This window comes from Struthio camelus, chromosome 6 (genome assembly GCF_040807025.1).
Source record: "Struthio camelus isolate bStrCam1 chromosome 6, bStrCam1.hap1, whole genome shotgun sequence".
Classification (NCBI taxonomy): Eukaryota; Metazoa; Chordata; class Aves; order Struthioniformes; family Struthionidae; genus Struthio; species Struthio camelus.
Window position 1 is genome coordinate 19320932 of NC_090947.1, and position 21470 is coordinate 19342401.

General features: G+C 38.3%; 1 protein-coding gene across 7 annotated transcripts in view; it reads left to right on the plus strand.

Annotated features, from left to right (window-relative positions):
* ZNF385B (zinc finger protein 385B) overlaps positions 1-21470 on the plus strand; it is a 176825-nt gene that overhangs the window by 80588 nt on the left and 74767 nt on the right. The window contains exon 1 of one of the 7 annotated variants that reach the window (XM_068948395.1): positions 7417-7456. The exons of the other annotated variants lie outside the window; for them this stretch is intronic. Within the exon in view, the coding sequence (XP_068804496.1) occupies positions 7432-7456 (25 nt within the window). The 5' untranslated portion in view covers positions 7417-7431. Of the gene's footprint in view, positions 1-7416; positions 7457-21470 lie in introns of those variants that run through there. 7 annotated transcript variants of the gene reach the window in all.

Genomic DNA, 21470 nt, shown 5'->3' on the forward strand with positions numbered 1-21470 from the left:
TTCACAATGGGTGGTGTCCAGTAATCCTAACAGGTGATGGCTACCAGTTTCTCTTTGTTCGAGCATATATACCCTCTGGTTTGTTTATAATAGCTGTTCTGAGAAGTGACTTGAAATTTAAAGCTGATAAAAATTCAGATTAGTCAAGAAAAACTTAGACTAATAGCCCAACCCATTACAAGCTATGGAAAAACATGGTCTTATAATAGCAAGTGTCATATAAACTTCTTGATTAGTCTAAATATCCTATCTATCACAATAATACAAACCAGAGGATGAAGTTCAGATTATACCATACAACTCAACTTAATTTTCTAGTCTTTGTGATTGAAACCTCTATTTTATTAGGTAATTTTATTAACACTTATTGCCAATAAGAACTGAAGCTCTGAGACCTGCACATTTCTAAGGGCAATGCCACAAAGAACTTCTATATCCATTCTTTGGGCACAGATCCAAACTAATATCCAGTGTTCCCTGACATAATGCAGATTCTTTTGATTGAGAGACAATCTCATACTGCAGTGATAAATGCAGTATACACAAGTGGTCAGCATTTACAAGACGTTCCTCTGTGGTGCTTTCAAAAACCACCACTTGACCAACTTCATGTTGACGCAGAACTCCATTTGTATTGCTTCCTTATTTAGCATTTTGTTTGTATAGATGTGTTTTTGGAGTACTAGAATAAATGAGAATGTACACTGAGGCTTTCCTATGCAGATAAATTATATTCTGAAGTAATTTTAAGTTTTTCCTCTCCTTTTAGCAAGTATTTAGGCAGTAACTGAAAGGTATGTTCTCTATTGCACCTTGGACTGAACTGAAGGTGGTGGATAAAGAATTAGAGAGAGTTTTGGGAGAACCTGAAAAAAGAAATAGAACAGAGAAAAAAACTTCTTTTTAAACTATTCCTCTTTGTAATTCTACAAGAAGTGCATTGTTAAATGTCAAGGCTTAGCACAGAAGAATGCTCAAGTTCCTCCCACCGTGTTTTGCTCCTTGTTATATTTCTTTCGCTTGCTCATGAAGCTCATACTTTGAATGATATTATACAAAAATACCATATTGCTTAACAGCCAGGATAGGCTATTCTATAAGCTTAGGACAGAAACTATCTTGATGGAGAAAAAGCTAAGAATACCCACCCCCGTCTAAACTTATTTGCTTCTATAATTTTATTTCAATTTAGGATTCTTTGTTTTATTCACTGTTGTAATTAAACTAGAATACAGTATATTCTTGAATAGAATATATAATTTTAAAGTGACTCTAGACACTTAATCATGATTAACATAGAAGTAATTTTTTTTAGGGATATGATCCTACAGTGTTCTCAGGAGAGCAGTTCTTGCTCACATATATCAGGAGGTCTATCTCTGTAAGCACTGTGGAAGGGAAACATGCTACTTCCTGCTGATCCTAATCATGTTTTATGAATAATGTACTCTAGCCTCTTTGTTTCTTTGCTACTGGAAGAAACCGTACCATTGTGGTGTGTGGTTTTTTTTTTTTTTTTTGGAAGAGCTAACAGTCTGGAAAACCTCTATGAGAGATATTTGTTATTTGAATTGAACCAGGATGTTTCTTGTGTGCTGTGATATGTAGTGAAGTTATACAGAGAATCTCCCTCATTACCAATATGTAAGAGGTATCCCTGCAAAAATTGCTGACAAATACAGTATTCAGTAGTTTCATGCAGTAGTCATTAGCTTCAAAATAGACTACTTCTGGTATCAAATGCTGCAGTTTGGTAATGCTTTCAGGTCTGGATCCTACAAAGACCAGAACATGTGGGTAGTGTTCTAATATTAACTTCTAAGCTTCACTATTTTCTACATAATTAATTTATTCTGTCATCACAATTACACCATCATTATAAATTTATATTTTAAGCTATTTTCTCTAGTCTTTTTTTCTGACTGCTCAAATTTCGATTTATACTTAGCCATAATGTGATTATTATGACTTTATGTGAAATTCCATAGTAATATTAAACCAATTTTAGGAGAAGTTATTTTAAGCCGTACACGGTAACATTGTGGTCATTTTCAAATAGTTTATGAATATTATCTTGGTAGAAGAGTATGGAAGTCCTAGAATGGTCAGAATCTTTTCCTTTCATTTCTTTCATGTCCACTTAAGCAAAGACTGTGTAATTTTGTAAATGAAAAGACAGCTTCATATACAACAATTCCAAAGTTTATGTAAAGTACTGTTGAAACACTACGTTATTAGCGTTTCTTAACCAAGAAATAATATCAAGTAACGTGCTTCATCATATTAAGAAGTAAAGTTAAAAGTTGGACAGTTTCATTAACAAAAGTATTAGCTTCAGACTTTGATTTTCCTGAAGCTGACTTTTCTATAAAAAGGTATGGGCCATTGTGGAAAGTCTTACCCAACTCCAAAGGAAGAGAAGGACACCTACCTTCCATACTGGTGTCTTTACTTCTCTTCCTTTTGTGGTCAGTGGCCTTTTTATATTCCATGGCTGCTAAAAGTGCCAGCCGTGAGAAGGTATCATCATTTAAAGCAAACTTTAATCGACTGGAACGTACGCAAGCAGTTCGGCTTAAACCCCTCGGCCATCTCTAGAATAGCAAGCACCAGTTTAACTAGGTTAAGCAAGTTTTATTTGAAATGAATTTATCAACTACAAAACCCCCACAGCCAATATAAAAGCTTGAAGAGCTGTGCTGTGTAAAGAATTTTAGCTGTGTCTAGTAAGGAAAATGAGGCCGTATGGACTCTGTTGGAAGACCTGAATGTTTCAGGACACAAGTTCTTTTGGTATCTGACCTGTGCCTTTGACTGGGTTTTCAGATTGATTTTTCCCTGAAACTTGCACACGATGTACAGGAAATAAGTCTTCTATCTTCTTATAGACTGCATAGTCTTGGTTACTGTGAAGTTTTAAAAATTGCTGATTTTATATATGTACATCTGAGTACAGGTAACCAAGTCTGCAGCTTTGTTGTTCTCAGATTTCCCTGGGAAGTAGATCCTCAACCTTTTGCAGTTATATGTGCTATAAAGCCGTCACATAGCTACCAACTGCCACGGTGTGACATGGTTCTAGGTCTGAAAGCGTACTCTCATGTTACCTCTGTCCCTCTGCTGCTGTAATAAAATAACATGACAGCCTTTTCAGACAGTGCGTGTAGCATACTAATGTCCTTCCTAGATTGAACATGAACATCTGATGTCTTGGTCTCTTGTTAACTGCCCTTTATAGACTTGATACCATATATTAATGTCTCTGTCAGAATGCTGTGGTAGCATAGCTGAAACTTAGGTACAAACATCAGTATTAGATCTAAAAATAGTTACAAAAAATCTTTAAAAATGCACTGCCAACTTACTGATATAACAAATAGTAGCGCAGTAGAAGAAGAAAGCAGTCCTGTATCTTGGGTGGTTGCGGTTATGCTCTAGCAGAGAACCAAAATAGCACCTGTATGAGGAAATCGTTAAAAAAATCAGGGATGAGTAGAGCATTTTTTTGTTCTTTCTGAAGCCTGACTATTAATTTAACTATAAAACTATTAACTTATAAGCTTACTAACTTTCAGAAGAGAAGACTAGACGTTCTAAAGAAATAGTGATGATTCAGAACTCTTAATTTGAGCATCCCTGCATGTGTAGGTATTCAGATTTTTGGTGAGTATGAAAAACCTCAGAGGAATTCATAAATTCTGTCCTGAAAGATAGTGTCCGTAGCTAAAGCTCTTCCTAAATCTCTGCTGTGTCCTTTTCCATTTTCTTGTAAAACAGAGAAACTTCTTTTAGTTTAATTTAAAAGCCAGGCTGTTTTCTCTCAGGTAGTCCAAAACCACAGGTTCAGATTCTAGAAGTAAAAGTAAATTGGTTAAGTGCTTCTCTTTAAATAGGAAATTCATTACTTAAGATGTCTGGAAAGAGAGGTCACTTGGAGATGTGCTGGATCTAAAACCTCTTAGGGTTATGCATGTCAAAAACTCGCAGTTCAAGTTATGGGTAAGCCTGAATCAACTGCTAGTGCTGACAAGTGAATCTATATGAGTGAAATATATTTTGTGAGAATCATCCCTTGACAACTCAGATATTTTTACTGTGCTCTCTGAAACTGAAGGGAGGAGGAAAGTCAGAATAGGTAGGGAGAGAGATGAATTGCAGATGAAGTGGGATTGCTGAATAAAACAGAGGATACAATCAAAATCAGAACTAGGATTAAAGAACAGTGGGAGTAGAAACTTTACTCTGGCCATCTTAGATCTGTAGGAAACTAAGTGCACTGTAAATATGAAAGGAGAATAATTCAAAATGTTTAAAGCTTTTGAAGAGATTGAGGAGTAAGGACAGAGAATCAGTCTTCTGGGTTAGCTGGAAAAATTTTTTGTCTTTATGGGATCGTGATAGCGCAGAAAGGATGGATGTCTAGCTTAGTGAAAGGTACAGGGAATATTTGGAGGAAAAGGAGCACGATGTCCAACTCTGTTTACTAGTGTTCTTACAGTTTATGTTATGTGATGGGCTGAAAAAATTGAGTCACGGAGTTTAACAAGACTTTCCTGTGAATGTTCTTCTTTAACGTTAAATTGTTAGTTTCTAATTCTAGTTTCCAAGGAAGACCTATCACTTGCTAGAGGGAATGAAGAGCTAGCCTCAGGAGTCATTCGTTGCATATCTGACACGCTTGAAAACGAAGGGCCCATCAGCATCTCCACTGTGTATCAGTTTCCTCACGCACTTCAGATCAACCTGTCGTGGGGCATGTGCTTCTGCTCCAAGTGTTTTGTGACTGGCTTGCTCAGTCTTCGTTTTTTACTGGTTTGAATTCCCTGAGGCTGGTGGAATTAATCTGATATATATGAGCACAGAAGTAGGCCCAGAAAATCCACAAGATCTAGTTTTTGTCTGATTTAAGTGAAAGGTAAGTAAAATCTTAGGAGGGAAGTCATTTTCCTTTTGGAAATCCAAAAGTGTTCAGGAATCTATTGGGAGTAATGTGTGGTTTCTGCTCAAGCAGAACTCCAGTTATAGAGAAAAATCAATCAACTTTTCACTGAGCACAACCAGTAATAAATGATATGCTTCAAGATCACCAATTTTAGAGACTTCAGGAATACTCTATGGATCTGTGCTCTTTAAATTTTAAGATTGTAATAATCACATTGCATTTAACAATATTTAATACTAGAAATGCAATTGAAACATTGATGCTTTGTATCAATGAAAATTGATACTTTTTAACAGTGTGTTTTGATCAAAGTGGTTCCACAAACACTCATCTGATCAGTGCTTTTCTTAAAAATCGTAAATTTACCATTTTTTTAAATTAAGAGCATTATAAAAACAATAGAACTGGTGCTCCCCTTCTGTTCTTATTCAGGTGGGATCTTTGTCTCAATTTCTGCTGAACACAATATGATTGCCATGCCTTTTGAGAAGCTTCCACTTATATTGACTGAGGAAAACAAATTTATTGATATTTCTTAAAACCCTTCCTGCAATCCAAGAAAGAGCATAAGACATGTTGTGGAAAAATAAAATTAAAAGTGGGGAAAGACTTTTGATACTGTTAGGATGAACCTTCTGAAAAACACATGAAAATAGATTTGCTTACCAATTTTGTTTTCTGGTTTTGTTTTGCTTTGTTGTTTTGTTTTGTTTTTGTTTTACAAGTCCGAAGGCTTTCCTGCCTTTCCCATGGGATGCTGTACTTTTGTCTTGGTGTTTGTGTTGTCAGGCTAGTTTTCCCAATGTTCAGCCTTACGACTAATATTCATTTCTTTGTTCTATCCCATCATTCTAAATTACGCCCCAGTGTATCAGACTTAGAAACTTTGCTTACAGTATTAACTCCTCCAAAATTTGTGGTGGAGTGAGGGGTGCAGATACTAATTTTTTTTTTTTAATTAGTCCCCAAAGTAGCAGTAGGAATGATGTTCTGTGGTTAACAGTTATGCTAACTGCATTAAACATATTTTATTTCAAAATTATTTATATCTCATCAACTCTTAGGTACTTTTAAATACTGCTTGCCCTGAAATAGAGTTAGTCTATGATTCCTATCCTGGTGGCTGGGTTCATAAAGGTGATATTTGGCTTTCTGTTATTTGATTGTTGATGTTCTTTCATATTCAGCAACCTTGGAATCAGTTATAGTGGCTCACGCTTTGCAAATATGTGGCGATTTAAAACACTTTTTAGATTACATGAAACTTCTTTAAGCCAAATGCTTGCTTTTAGCAGCTGTAACTGGTATCAGTTTTCTGTTTTAGCTCCCTGCTCTTGGGACATTAATAACAGTATCATTTTACCTTTTGAGTCCCTGTTCAAGTTTGGCCATTAAGAAATTGTATCTGGTAGTGAAAGAGATGTTATTATGACTTAGTAGTAGTAACACAAAAAAGCAAACCAAAACAACAAAATAAACTCATTTTTTCCTGTTCAGGCATCCAGTTAAATTAAAAGTAAAGTTTTATTATACCACAGTGATTTTTAAGAAGCTAGTAATACTCTTAATATTTCAAAGATACGTTACGGGATCTGGATAGCTCTTTGGCTTGAAAGAAATGAGCAGCCCTTGTAGAACAGGGGAGGGTAGGCTCGTCATAGCAAAACAGAACAAATAATAAAACCTTCTAATATTTGATCTGCATGGAAAAGATTAATCCAGATACATTTAACATGCTGAGTTTGTAAATCTAGGATTTATCCTGCTCTTAGTTGGAGGGCTAGCTGTAAGACTCAGGAAATCCTTCTGTTCCAGCTGTCTGAGGAGTACTCTGAGATGTTGCAGTGCAACTCTAACAGAGATGAGGCTCTCTGCACTGTTTTTGCTTTTTAAAATTAAACAGAGCAAAGATGTCTACTTGAAAAAGAGAGGAACTTCTTCTCATAAATCCAAGCGTCATGAATTGAAATCCTAGACCCTAAGAGCAATGAAAGTTTATTAAAGAGCGCAAAGTCCCTATAAAGTTAGTATTTTATATCCAATTTTGAGTCATTCAGTACTTAAAAATTATGTAATACAGTCAGTTATGGATGCAAATCCAGGGAGAGTTTTAAGACCTTTCATCAGAATTTTAAAACCCTCCAGGCACATTCATTCCCTGAGGAAAGATGACCATAAATAATGAAGTACCTGGTGCTGACCTCTGAGAAAATATACAAACTCCTGTTACATTGCATCTGGAGCAATCGTTCAAACAACAAGAAAAACTGGATGAAAGACAGGAGACGTCCTGGAAGAGCAGCAGGGTTTCTTGGTTTGAGCTGGTGCAAGGACACTGCATGGTTGCTGGCAGAGCTTTCCTGTGCTCTGCTCCCAGCCCATTGCTCTGGGCAGCAGTGTGGCGCGAACCTCTGAGGGACAGACTTCCTGGCTGTGCCTTTACGCCAAGCAATACTTCATATCGCTTACTGAGGTGCAGCAAGGAAGGAATGAGCTCGTATGGCAAGATAACGGGTAAATGTGTGCTTTCTGTTTATTGCTGTAGGTTTCTAGATTACCTTTATGTATGTATGCCAGCTCTGGCACCATTCTTCATTTTCATAATCAGATTGGATCCCTTCTAAGACTTTATACGTTTGGCCTTTATTTGCCTTTTATCTTAAACGCTTTGCAGATAATGTCCGTCTTTAAAATAGAAAGATAGGAGCTGAAATCCTAGGCAAACCTTTGCTACTGCAAGGCAACCATCTATAATTTATTTCAGGGCATTAATTTTCCTTTTTTTTAAATTCAGTTGTCCTGTCTGAAGTGAAAGCAAAACTCACACTTTGCCTGAGTGAATGTAAATTAACCTAGAGTTTGCATAGATGCTAGTGTAGTGCTCGTCTGTCCGTCCTCACAGGGAATTTGTGTGAATAGCAATGCTTTAAATTCACTCTCTCATATTCCTCATGATTTCTGAATGTATGCTAATCTTCAAATGCAACTTTAGGATAAAGTTTTCTGCCTTATTTCTTTCTGAGCTCCATCACAATTTTTTTCACTGAACAAGTTTTTCTGAAAGTCTTCCCCTCATAAAAAAAAAAGTCTTTCCATATAACCTTTTACAGTGAAGCCCTTTTATTTCCTGCCTTGTCACACATTTCTTTACATTGAGTTTGAGAGAATGGTTTTTCTCCCCAGGGTGGGAGCAATGCCAAACGTATTTGATCAAAATGCCAATAGGACTGAGCTGAGGCTGCCAGTCCGCTGGTTTCCTTTCCATTTAAATTTTACCTTATTTCAGTGGCGTGTGGACTTCTTTCCCTTCCCTTCAGGCTTGACAGTGGGGACACAAGGATTAGAAACTGCATCATTTTATTAACAGATTTGTCTTCTACCTCAATCTGTAGCTCTGTTTTTAACAGTACAGTAAAGAGACGTGGAACTGGGCTTGGCAACTTGTCAGAAGTGATGCAGCAGACTAGTCTCCAGCTCGAGACAAAAATACAGCGTGTTGGCTCAGGCTCAGCAGGAGCTGGCAGCCTCTGGAGGCAGCAGTGACTGGCCAGCGCCAGAGCCCTGGTCCTGGCTGGGCTGGCCCTGCTGTGCCCCGCTCCAAAGGGAACGGCGTGCTGCCTTCGGGCATCCCAGCGGTGGGCTGGCCGTGCCTCTGAGTAGGATACCTAAGGTCTCTGCAGAGCACGTACTTCTCAGCAAGTTCCTGTCTCGCAGGGTGACTGCTGAGAGGGCTTGTATAAACCGTACAGTCTACTTTTAGTTAGCACATTTGAAATGAGAACTGCTTAGGTGAAACAGGTTGGAATCGTGAAATGCTGAGAGCGGGCAAGGAGCTTATTTGAAATATGGTCTTGCCCTCCTTGAGGTAGAGTTGCTCTCAAGTTTTCGCTCCTTCTCTTTGTTGTTGTGATCATTTGCATCACGTCCCCTAGACCTTAGGATTGCAGTTGTTTGAGCTCCTGAAGTTAAATATCGATAATGAAAATATATTTTACCATTGTCTCTCCCCTCCTCCCAAGTAATCAAAAGTTTGTTCAAAAGAACAAAAAGGTGCAGTGTTCTTTCATAATGTTATTTCCACATTAAAAATCTGTGCTGTAGATCAGAGGATTTTTAAAACTAGGATCAATCCATGCTTTTAATTTCAGTTTATCAGTTCTCACTCAGCTGGAAACTTCCAAGCTAGAGGAAACAGGCTTTTACTGTCTTCAGTCTGTAGGTTCTTTTATATTAATATTTAATATTTTTGCTTCTGTGAGCTCCAAAGCTAATTCACAGCTGCTTAGCAAAAATAGCTTTGTCCAACTTACGTAAAGGATTATAATCCTCAGAGTGAAATGTTCTTTCTGTAAGTATCAACAAAATGTATTTCGGGATGAAGGTGGGGTTGTTGAAAGCGATGGGGTCATGAGAGGACTTGGACAATTCTGTACGGATAAGAGGAGCTATGGATGGAGCGTCAGGGCTGTAGGAGAGCAGAGTAGGCTTCTGACAACTGGGGTCCTTCAGGAGGGAGATCTGGTGAAGAAAGAGGAACAGTCATCCTTATTCAAGCCTTCCTCTGCTTGCATGTTACCCCCCATCACTCACTTGCTCCCTTGCTAGAAGGTATTTCCTGCACCTCCTAGGAAGGTACAAGTCGGAGTCTACTCATGGGGAAGGAGATGGAGGGGCCAAAGCTGCTGCTACCAGTGGTAAAGGATCAGGCTGCACTCCCTGGGAAACAGGGTCGGTGTTTTTGCTGCCATAGAGATACTGGGAGAGGGGCAGCAGTATCAAGTGTTTGTCTGTTGGGAAGGTGGGGGGAAGGCTCTTGTATAGGAAAAATACCCACATCCCTGACAGCTGCCTGCTTTGCCCCCTGGTTAACTGGGTGGGACAAGGCTCTGCTTTATTGCATTTTGTCCCTGGTCCACAGGACCACACCAGTGGTACGTAACTACTCAGAATGATCTTTAGGAGTTGTCCGACTAACCAACCACTGGATTTAAGGTAGAAAAAAAGGCTTTATAGATGATTCACTTTGATCCCGTGTGTTGTCATTGTCATTATTGTCCATTCAGGAGTTGCAGTGAGATAGAAGAAAGAGTTAGGATGGGGATCCAAAGGGGGCCAAGTGTCCAGAGTGCACTCAGTTCCCATGAGTTGCTAGTTATGTTAATGTGATTTAATGGATTATAGGGAGAGAGCAGCAGTTGCCCTTCTGTGTAGGAAGGGTTGTGATAGAGAAAAGCAGATCTATATGACTAGAGGAATAAATTCAAGCAGAGGATCCTCAGTTACTTCCTAGCTTGTATGGTATTTCTGTGGATGGAGCAGCAATTTACCTGAGTTGTTGAGGAAGATGAAGCGTGGAACTTCCTTATTTCTTCCTGTTTTGAGATTATTTGCAACCTGGAAGCGCTAGAAAATCAGGTAATCGTCTTTGTGCAGTGGCTGTTGTATTCTCTAGGATACAGGACAGGGAGGCAACTTTTCTTTTGCCGCAGTAGGGTAACAGTCTCCTCCCCAGTGCAGTATCAATAGAAGTCCAGTAGAAGAAACCCAAGTATCTTTGTCTTTTGCCTTTCTTTGAGTGAAACTTTGATTCAGAAGTTGCTATTTATAATATTTTCCATTCAATCTTGAGACTCCATACTGGCAAGTAGCATCCTGTTACTAAAGAATAAGCATTTCTCAACCATGAAAATTGTTATTCAGCTGTTCTTTTGTCTCCATGGCAACATTAAGCGCAACAACAAAGCAGTAGGTGGTGTCAGCCAAAAAATCTGAAATGCTCAAATGATTGTTGATAGCAACAAAATGGATGCCAGGGCAGGGTCACTTACAGCCAATAATAGATATTGCACCTATGACTAAAGTATTGCATGTGACATTTTGAAGCAAAAAGCATACCAGAACGTAAGACTGATGCAATTGGCAGTTTTTATAAATTATATATGGGACACTCTTTAAAAAATTCAACAGGAAACTACCATTTACATTCTACAATAGAATGAGTTGCATGAAAAGTGAAGAACTCCTTGTGTATATGCAATATATGCCACCTCTAGAGGAGATCACAAGCTTTCTTTTCAGTTCTTCAATATAAAAGAAAACAAGCTGTACTTTAGAAAGCAGGGGCGGTTCCTAAAGCAGGTAAATGGAAATTGTTAACGTTCTTATCTAACTTCAGTGTTGATCTGAAAAAGGAAGCATAGGAAGCATTTAAAAAACAAAAGGCAATACTTTTCCTTTAAAAAAAAAAAAAAAGTGTGTGGGGAGGGGCAGATATCATCAGTTTTAGATCTTAACCCCATGGTGCCAGAGGTTTGGATGTGCTACTGAAATGTGGAGTTGCAAGTCATTCATTCACATGGCAAAAAATCTTGAGAGAATCAGACTGAACACTATTGAGACCAGTGCTGGAAGCCGTCTATGAGAGAACAATTTCAAGAAAGATGCTTGATGCTAATGTTGGGAGAATTGGAATTAGAAGTAGTTTTTATGTAGTTGAGACATAATATTAAACAGGCAAATCAGTTCTGAACCAAGAGTACAGACATATGAGTTAATGAAAATGAAACTATATTCTTTAAAGTAATTTGTGTCCAAAATTTGTTGAATCTTTTGAACTGTTGGTGATAGTGTGTATTGTGACAAGGCATTTGGGGAATACTGCCTTTTAATGTAGGCTGTCAGTGCAACATGTGCTAGGACACCCTTTGGAGTCTTAAAGTTAGCTCAGTTTGAATGCTGCTTTCCCCAGTTAGTGCATCACAAACGCGCTCTGTATTTTGTAAAGGTGTTGCCTCGTTTCTTGAATCCAGGCTGGTGTTCCTGATTGTTTGAATGTCTGTTGTCAAAGAAGGCTTTTCTCCCCTAATAGAAAGAGAGAAGGCAGAAATTGCAACCATTTGTTATTCAGAGTCTGACTTGACAGCCTCATACAAACCCTCTTTTAATACAGACAAACAGGACCGTTTCTCTCGGTGACAACAGTACAAGATGTTGTCTGCTATCTGTTCTGGACTTCAGAAAACTGGGCAGAAATTCATGTGGTCCTCGATTACTCATGACTCCAGTTACCGCCATTTGTTGCTGTCCCTCCCAAATGAGGACAAGAGCAGTATATTTTAATTTTTTTCAAATTATTTAGTGTGTCAGCCCACTGCCTTGAACCATTTGCAGTGTGAAGCATTCAACTCTCACTTTGTTTCCTCTTCCTACAGAGCAAAAAAGTTTCTTGCCTGCTCTTATTGGGGGGGTGCTCATGAAACGAAACTTACAGGGCTGCTGGTATCTTCTCTCCCACCCCACAAGCTTGATTTCCTTATTTATGCTTGCATTCCTCTCAGGAAAGCTTTCTGAGCAGTCATTTGGATCTCTTTGCATATTGAAAGTGTTCAAATGCAATAGCACGCTATTTTTTTGAGGTAGCTAGTTACTTCAGACATTCTTAAAACTCTTAATTAAACTGAAACTCTAACCTGCATAGTCCTTGGCTGTTCACATGCCAGCATGTTAAAACTGAAGCTGAGATTTTACTGCGGTTATTGATTTGTTTGCATGCAGCTTCTTCTACCATATGGTTTGAGACCAAGTTTGCAATATAGCCAGTATTGCTGCTGCGATTAACATAGGAACTGCAGGTTTAAAGGGAGAGACCTGTTACAAGCTATTTTTTCATTTGGTGTTCACAGCGCTCTAACTTTCTCATGGTAAGTTTGGGATTTGTTTGAATGAAAAAAGCCGTTTTTTGTCTTGGATGTTGAATGTATGCATTTCTAATGCATATACAGACGGGTGTACCCTTCAAAATACGGACCACTTCAAGAAGTTCTCTTTGCAGTCAACACTAAGGCAGGCTCTTTACAAGGGATCTTTCAGATCAGTATTTGAACTTATTTTGTGTTAACCTGCAAGTGGATGATAAGTGGAATAGCCTACAGCGGCAGGCTTTTGGAACAGCGAGGTGTGGGGTTGGGAGTGGAGACAGGGATTCCCTCTTTGGCAACAGTCGGTAAAGGATGCTGAGGAAAGGTCTTGCTGGTCAGGCAGGTGGGGAAGAATAATCAGTCTTGCACGTTCTCACCACGTCTGCTCACCAGGGGGATGTCAGGGCAAGCAACTAAAAAAATTGTTTGGAAATCTGAAATGTGAACAGCTGCCTGAATGACAGCAGAAAGGCATTGCAAGGAAGCTCTGAAGTCAGGGGATTGCTGTAATTTTTAGTTTTAACCTTTGGAGGTTGGACATCAGGGTGAAGAGCTTCCTCCTACCCACTCGTTTGGCAGATGAATTCAACTGTCTATAAAATAAGAAGGGAAAAGAGACAAAATGGAGGAAATCCAAGTGAGAGTGTGAAATAAATATAGGCAAAAACTATATCTATATAGCTTTCCCTGGTAGTAAACAGAAGTGATCGCTCAATATCTAGCTGATATTGAAGAATGAACTTTAACAGGTGTAAATAGTTGTTATAACTCCCATCTATTAACCAGTGTAAGTAAGATCTGTAATCTATTTGATTATTTCTCTTTTTTTCAAGTAAGTAAAGTTCCAGACTAATAGCAAGATCTTGATGCTTGTCACTGCTTGTTATTTACTCTGCAAATATTGCATAATCTTGCCGACCCTTCTTTTGAATGTGAGGTACATCAAGAATTTTTGTAGTTTATAATGAATGCCTTTTTACGGTTCACCAAGATCCATTTCAAAGATCTGATTTTTCAGCAAAATACATGCACAGAAAGTGCACTGATTTCCATGGAACCAGTAGCGCCCATCTTTCTTCTGCCAGCTTTTCACTTGCCTTTATTTTCTTTCCCTATGTTCTGAGTGCTTTTTATAATGAAGGGATTTTCAAATAGTGTAGAGCTTGACTGACACTATAGATCGAAGATAAAATTATTGCCAGATTATCTATCTACAGAAAATAAAATGTGTTGATTGGATGACTTCTTGAGATTCTGTCTAGTCCTATTTTCCATCACTCAATGACCAGCTTTTAATCAAAATGCTTTGATGTTTTGATCTAGTAATAATATCTGAAAGTTGCTAGTCACCCTAGAAATAGTGAGTATAAATTCTTTGATGGATACTTTACTTTGTTGTAATTTGCATAAATCCTAATATCACCAAATGAAAGCTGTCTCTTATTTTCACTGATTCAACTCACAGGGCTTTTTATGCAATTAGTTTAAGGTAGTTGTGGTAGGTAGGTTTAAGGTGCATGGCAACTCACATCTGTGCTGGTGCTGTTCTACCATGAACTTTGCTAGAAATGGATTATGGAAAATTAACATTTTAAATCAGGTACAAGTTATATTTGAAAATAAAATTGTAAATTTAATATTTACTGCACAGATAAGAACCCTGCTGTTGACTATGACACACGTTTGTCCTGAACATGAAAATACAAGTGTTCCATGAACAACTGTTCCCAGTTACATTAAAGCTGTGGAACTTTCCATTTTGTGTACAGTGGTAGTAGGACTCCATACAAATGGCTTGGACAAAAGTAGTATTTATAATAGTGGAAAATTCCATTTTGGGGGGTGAGGGGGAGTCTTAGCTACTTTCTTTTCCCAGAATTCGCAGATGCCACTGTGGTGAGCACCCTGAAAATCTTGACTTGTCAAAAACCAAATGTGACAGAACCATTCATATGAAAAGTTCTTCTACTTCAATTGTTTGAAGAGCTGGCACATAATTCTTCTTAGAGTGATTCTTTTACAGTATTTATAGCGTTCTTTAGATTTAGAATGCAAAAAATGCAAGTACCACAGTAAAATAAAATGCAAATTTTAAACAGTCTGATGTTTTATGTTAATTAAACTAGAACTTTATTTCTATGTGTAGAGATATTCTTATATATTTTCATGTTAGGATGTTAAGAATTTGATAGTCATGTTTCTGCAGGAAGGACCTTCTCTTGTGCCAAAGAGACAACCCAATGTATTGGGTCCAGTGTATTGGGACATCGTGGACACTGATTTGCAGTATATGTTTATGCTTCTACTAAATCTTGTTTTAGTCACCTCTTGACCAAAACCTGTGATAGAACTCCTTCTGAAAGACAGAGCCTCCTTGAAATCAAGCAAGGTCGTGTTTATACTTCATAAAAGAAAAGTAAATTTCACTGACTATAAATACCTTATTGCCATTTGTCTTTAATGACTACAATCATAGTACCCGTTGCTGCTGGTCCTCTAGTCCTCTCCTTGTCAACGTGGAATCACTTTTCTTGTATGTTTAACACTATTTTATTTGCTCTTGATACAAATGTCTGTGCTGTTGCGATTCCCAAATTCCCTTGGGAGATTATTTCCACAGACTAGTTCATCTCAAAAAGGGTGTCACCGTGAACATTAAATATCACTCAGAATAATCTTACTGTCAAGAAACTTTCCCCGATGTTCAGTACTGCTATTTTTGAGTTGCATCGTTTTATTTCAGTTTTCTCTAGCCTCCAAACCTTTTTAGAATTCTTTTAGTCTTTCAAAGGTCCTGTCACCATTTGCCTCTATATCTGTCCTATGTTGTTACTAGCCTGTATGTGTTTAACTCTTTTATCTTTGCTAGACTTTTCGGGGCTTGCTGCTTCTATTGTTTTGCCTCAGTCTCCTCTCTTTGATTTGTAAATACTTTTCAAGTAGAAAGGTACCTACTGATCAACACAATAAACAGTCAGCGTTGAAAGGGATTGATAATTCCTTGCTTCATGTCAGCTCTATATCGATACTTTAAAGAGGTCAAAGTCTTGTCCCTCATGCTGTGGCCAGATTATTAGGCTTTGTGCTTGATAGTTTTATGCAAGAGAGTGAACTGGACTTTTAATCCCCTTTTCCTTAATTGCTGTGCTGGCAGGTCTATCCCTTGCACTTGCAACTTAAATATTTGGAAACACACCAAACACTTTCACTATCTATACTTTTTTTCATATGTCCAGATATTTTTCTGTCATCTGTAGTTTTTGCCTAAGTTCTATTTTAATTCTGCAGTGCTGTCTGATGGATTGATTTGTCAAAGCTTATCTCAACATATGAAGATCAGATGGTCTTAGTTAATTGATTTTACAGATTTCATTTACTGTTTTGTTTAAATATGCGTACACACAAATAGAGATATTGGACAAGAGTCACCCTGTCCAATCCTGTGGTGGTCTTGGAGCACCTGTTTGCAATCTCAAAACTAGCTGAGATTTTCTTCTGACCACACTAGAATCTAGCTGCCCTTACCATTTCTCCATTTTTTTCCATCTTAAATTTGTTTCTGCTTTCCTTGGTCATGGATGCCAAGAATTAAACACTGTACTGCAAATGAGATCTCACACCATAGGATGAACACTTCTCAGTGCTGGAAGTAAATTTAGGAGGTATCAGGAAATACATTTTCTTTGTTTTTCTTGTACAATGATGGCTATTCTTGAATTCATTGTTGCATTCAAGTGCTGTTATGTAAGTTAAACATGCGGAGGAAAAAAAAAAGATGATGCTTGTTCATAGGTGCTTCCTTTTCTAGCTCCAGTACTATCTGAAGATATATCGATCTCTTTTTTTTTTTTCTAATGGAGGTATCAGTCATGGATCTGTATCCAAATTTGCATTCTGTAAAGGATTTAAAATATGCTATGTTCATTTCTATTTTTCTGTAACAGAAAAGGCATTTCAGTATTATATTTCACTCTGCATGACTCAATTTTTTTGTAACTTTCAGAAGTGTTTAATAGATGATGTTTGAAATTCATGTCTGGGGAAAAAGCTGTTGCAGAAATATGAATTTCTTTGTTGGCAGAAAGCTGTAAGATAAAGTGTCTTTGCAAAACTTGTAAAATGGACCTTAATTCTCTTTAATGTAAATGTTCTACTGCTGATAAATGGACTTAAGCTTCTCTCCTTTCCTGCTTTCTTCTCCACTCTGACTGCACTTCTCCTGGGCTGACAGGCATGTGCTGTAGTTATGCACAAGTTTCTCCCAAACTCTACTCTCAAATACTTCCAGAAAACTTTTTTTTGAAAATTCTGGAAAACGATATAGAAATTCAAAAGGTGTACATATCACCAGTGGAGATGGAGAGGGGTTGTTCATGCTAGCTGTTGTAGGTGACCATGTTACAAGTGAGGGCTTCCTCTGGAGGTGATTGAACTTCCAGAGAGTACTTGTGAAAAGAGCCTGTGTCTTAACCACTGCTTCATAAGGAGCCCTAGCTCCTGCATTAGGCACCTGGGTTGGATTCCTTCGGGTATGCAGCAGGGAGTGCTTTCTGGAGTATGGGTTCACTCTGAAAGGCTGTTTCTGTTACAGAAATATATGGCTTATTTTAAGCCCATTTTGGAATGCAGACTTAATCATGAAACCATAATTGATGTATCCACAAAAACACATAAACCTTGACCTTAACTAAGGAGTCACTCTTTGTTTCCTGTCTCTGCAAACTTGTCTCGCCCAATTTGGCATGTTATGGTAGTGACTTAGTGCCAGTGGATGTTTTGACCCAGGACATTCGCACAGAAGTGAAAGGAGAGCTGCAGCGTGTCGCCCAGAGTGTGTGGTAAGAGATGGGATGAATGGGTAGACTGTGATCCTCTCCTCGTGCGACGCGTTGTTCTGTAAGAGATGGGATGAATGGGTAGACTGTGATCCTCTCCTCGTGCGACACGTTGTTCTGTATAACTTACTTGCTATGATCCTTCTGCTACAGATGCTGCCAGCAATGTAGCCTCGTCATTGTTTGCCCCTCTCCTTCCACTGTTCATATTTTTCATCTCTTTACTGGGTTTCTCTGTGCAGCAGTTTAAGAAATACTAGTCAATAAAAAACATGTAGCAGTTTCTGTTAATGTATCAAAGTGAAGACATAAAAGTGCACTAACAAAAAACCGTGATATCTTCTCTTCTTATTCCTTTGCATTGAGAAACGCAAACTATAGCAGCATCTGGCTTGGTAGCTCTTTTGTCTACGCAGAGCTCCTGCTGAAGTTAATGGGCCGAGCTCCACACTCGCACTGCTGCTCATTGCAGCAGCACTATGGGTTTGAACAGAATGATTTCAGATCGATGCCAGAGCAACAGATCGAAGTTTGGGCCGTTTGCAGGAGTGAGTACATCACACATCATACCTCCAAGCGTTAAGTGTATAAAAGCCGTGGAATGCTGCCTAGCTTCTCCCGATTTCTTTTTCAATGGCAAGTGTATGCAATTAAAAAGAAAGTGAAAGGCAGAGGTCTGTTAAAGTTCCAGTTATTTTAAGATTTCTTGATATCTCAGAGCATGCCCTTTTACAATGTTGTCAGCCATCACTTCAAAATCTTGCAAGAATAATTCTGTCTCCAGCGTTCTGACAGTCTGGGTTTCAGGGTTTTTACTTTCCCTATTACAGTGAGTGGCATTATAGCTAATAGAAATCTTTTGCGGGGGAAAAAGCCATGTCTTTCTAATACAGTATTTTCCATCCTGTATGCCTTTTCCCAGTTCTCCTCACTTCACAAAAACAAAGCAGCCTTACTTTGAATTCCCCTATATAGTTTTATCTCTCAATGTTAAGTTTTGAAAAGCTTAAAGAGATTTAGAGCCATGTTTCAAGCAGTAAATTTTCTGTAAATTGTTTATTCAATTTTACATCAGTCTTGCCAACAGCTAAGCATTAAGTGAGGTTAAATTTGTGCAATACTCTTTTTAGAGAATTAAGAAAAACATTTAAGCATGATTTTAAGGCCCAGTGCTTGGGAATATAAACTCATTCTTAAAATAGGCAAAGTGAATTTCAGGACAGAGAAAAAATGTAAGTGTGTGCTTTGCTTGGTTCTTACTCTTCAGAATGATAGATGTGATCATTTCTCTTAGTATATAACAAGGACTTAATGAATGGACGAGGGAAATATGTCTGTCCTAGAAGGTAGGCTGAAGCCTGTGTATTGCTTAGATGCCTCTTTAAACTAGTATTTAGGAGACTAAATCTAAAGTATTGTTTCTTTTAACATCTGAGTAAAATACTAAACTTTTTTTATACATTAGAACTGGGAGGAGTATGTTTTCCAGTGGAAATAATAACAGAATAGCCATCTATGTGTGATTTTTCTTTTCTTTTAAATTATGTACCAAAAGGCTACTGTGTCTACTTATTAAGAGCAACAGTGTAGTGTCCCAAGTGACCAGTAGTGCCAGTAATTTTGGAAAGAGGATTGAGTAGACCTTTTCTTTAAGATATGTTTATCAGGATATTTCTTTTACCAAGCTTACTGTAAGGGTTTAGAAGCTCTTTTAAAGAGACCCTAATAAGAACAGAAGTACGAACTATCCCATGGCAGAGGAAAGATAGGAAGTGTAGCAAGGCTAATTTGACCGAACTGTAAGCTCTTTATGAACTCAAGCACAAGGACTACGTGAATAGATAGGAAATGGGAACTAGGGCAAATTACTAAGGATGGTAAAGAAAGTGTAACATGAATGGATAGGACAAAATGAGAAATAATTGGGAAATGAGACAGAAAGAAGCAACAAACGTTAAGAAATCTACGTTTGTAATACTTAGAGAATACCAAAGAAGAAGGTGGAATGTTGTTCTGTGAATCTCAGAGGAAGCCAATAAGTTTGGGTTGCATGGTGCCATTTTAGCATTATTTTTCATTAGAAAGATTAATTGTGCTAAAGTTACTGTCATTTTTAATATTAATCGTGAAAGGGTGAGATTACAATTTAAGAAGAACAAGTGAGAGTATTTTGATAAGCTACAGTCTTCAAGATGCTGGTTATGACAAACAACATGCTGGAACACTTGAGCTAGTGGGACTGTCAGAGCAGTTACCATTTGTGATGAGAAGATGAAGCTCAGAAGCACTACAAAGAACAAATAGGGTGCCAGTATTTTCAAAGGGAAGAAAAAAGTTCTGAGTTTAGGAACTCAGAGTTTAGGAACTAACAGGTTATTTTCCATTTGCAGAAACAGAGAAATGAATTATGCCAAAGTACACAAAGGAAAACAGGAGCTGAGCGAATACCAATGTGTATTACTGAGGGAGAAATCATTCACCTATTTTAATTGCCTTCTCTACAAAATAACAGACCTTGTGGGTAGAGAAATCACATACCTTCACTGTAGTATGTCCCCCGACACATGCCAGTCAAGGAAAAACAAATATAAAATATGAAGCAAATTTGGTTGAGAAGCAAACTAGAGTGTAGTTTCCAAAAGTTCACAATTTAAACAGAAGACAATCTGATGGTCTGCTACCATTAATGCTTTCACTAACAACCTGAATAAATCTGCTTAGTAGGTTTATATGGAACACCAACCCAAGAGGCCTGCAAGCTTGTTGGAAGACGGATTTAAAACTCAGAGATGATGAGAGAAAATACAGGGCTGCTATTCAATAGGAGGAAGTTCAAGACACAGCCATAACCGGGAATCACCACTATGCAAACACAAAAAAGAATTATAGCTGCACATGAGTTAACAACACCATGTTATTAACTAAGGCCAATACTGTCCTGAGAGGCAGAAAGATAGCGTATGAGAGACGTGAAATTCCTCTGCTACACTGCAAGGAAGACGAGGTGAGTGTGAGTTCGGGTGAGTGTGGATGAGAATGCGAATCATCAGTGCTCACACAAACAGGACCTTTGAGGAAAGACTGAGTGAATTTAGCTTATAGAAGGGATAATTTAGGGAGGAAATGATGATAAATGCGTAAGAGGGAAATGCGACTGATAAAATGATCTGATCTCCTTGTTGACGGTAGAAAAGAGAAGGTAAGTTTCATCTTAGGAAAAACTCTCAAGTGGTGAAAACAGGGAAGCCAAGTGGTGAAAACAGGGAAGCGTTTGAGTGGAGTAGGAAGGAGTCTCATCACCAGCAGTCTTTTAGGCCGGATTAGACAAGTGTCTGTTAGGAAAGGCAGAGGGAGTGGATGATGCTGTCTGCAAGTGGGGAAGGAGCTAGATGAGTTCTTGAAGCTCCCTGTAGCTCTGTGATATGACATATAATTCCAGTGCCTTGGAGAAATTACATGCTCAGTGCATGATTGTTATTTGTGGAAGGCTTTCAGTGTGATGTGACGCTATTGGGGAGGGGGGCGGGGAAGGTTATGGATAAGAGCCTTAATGTAGCTTCCTGTTGAGCCTAAGTTAAAGCTCTGACTCTGACCCTGGAGCACATGAATTATTGGAAAGTGTATCCCATAGCTCAGGTGGTAACGTCTGTTTTCTAGCCCTAGACAAAAACATGTTTTGCTGATGTGTTAGCCAGTCTGTGGTTGTTGTATGGCTTCCAGGTGGTTCTTGTCCTAATTCTTACAGTAGTTACATAGTTACAATATTTGACTTCTGTCTACGTTTTGTGTAGTGCGGTGGATGCTCTTTAAATGGATGTTCCGCTTCACTTTTGGAAGAGTTTCAGTTCAACGCCTGAATGTAGTATTTCAGAGGACTTTAAGTACAAATATAAACTGTTACAGAATATGAAGTGTTACACTGAGGGCCAGTTCAAGGAGCGCTCACTGAAAGCTGTGCTGAAACACTCTTGGTCAGCGTGACTAATCAGCAAAATT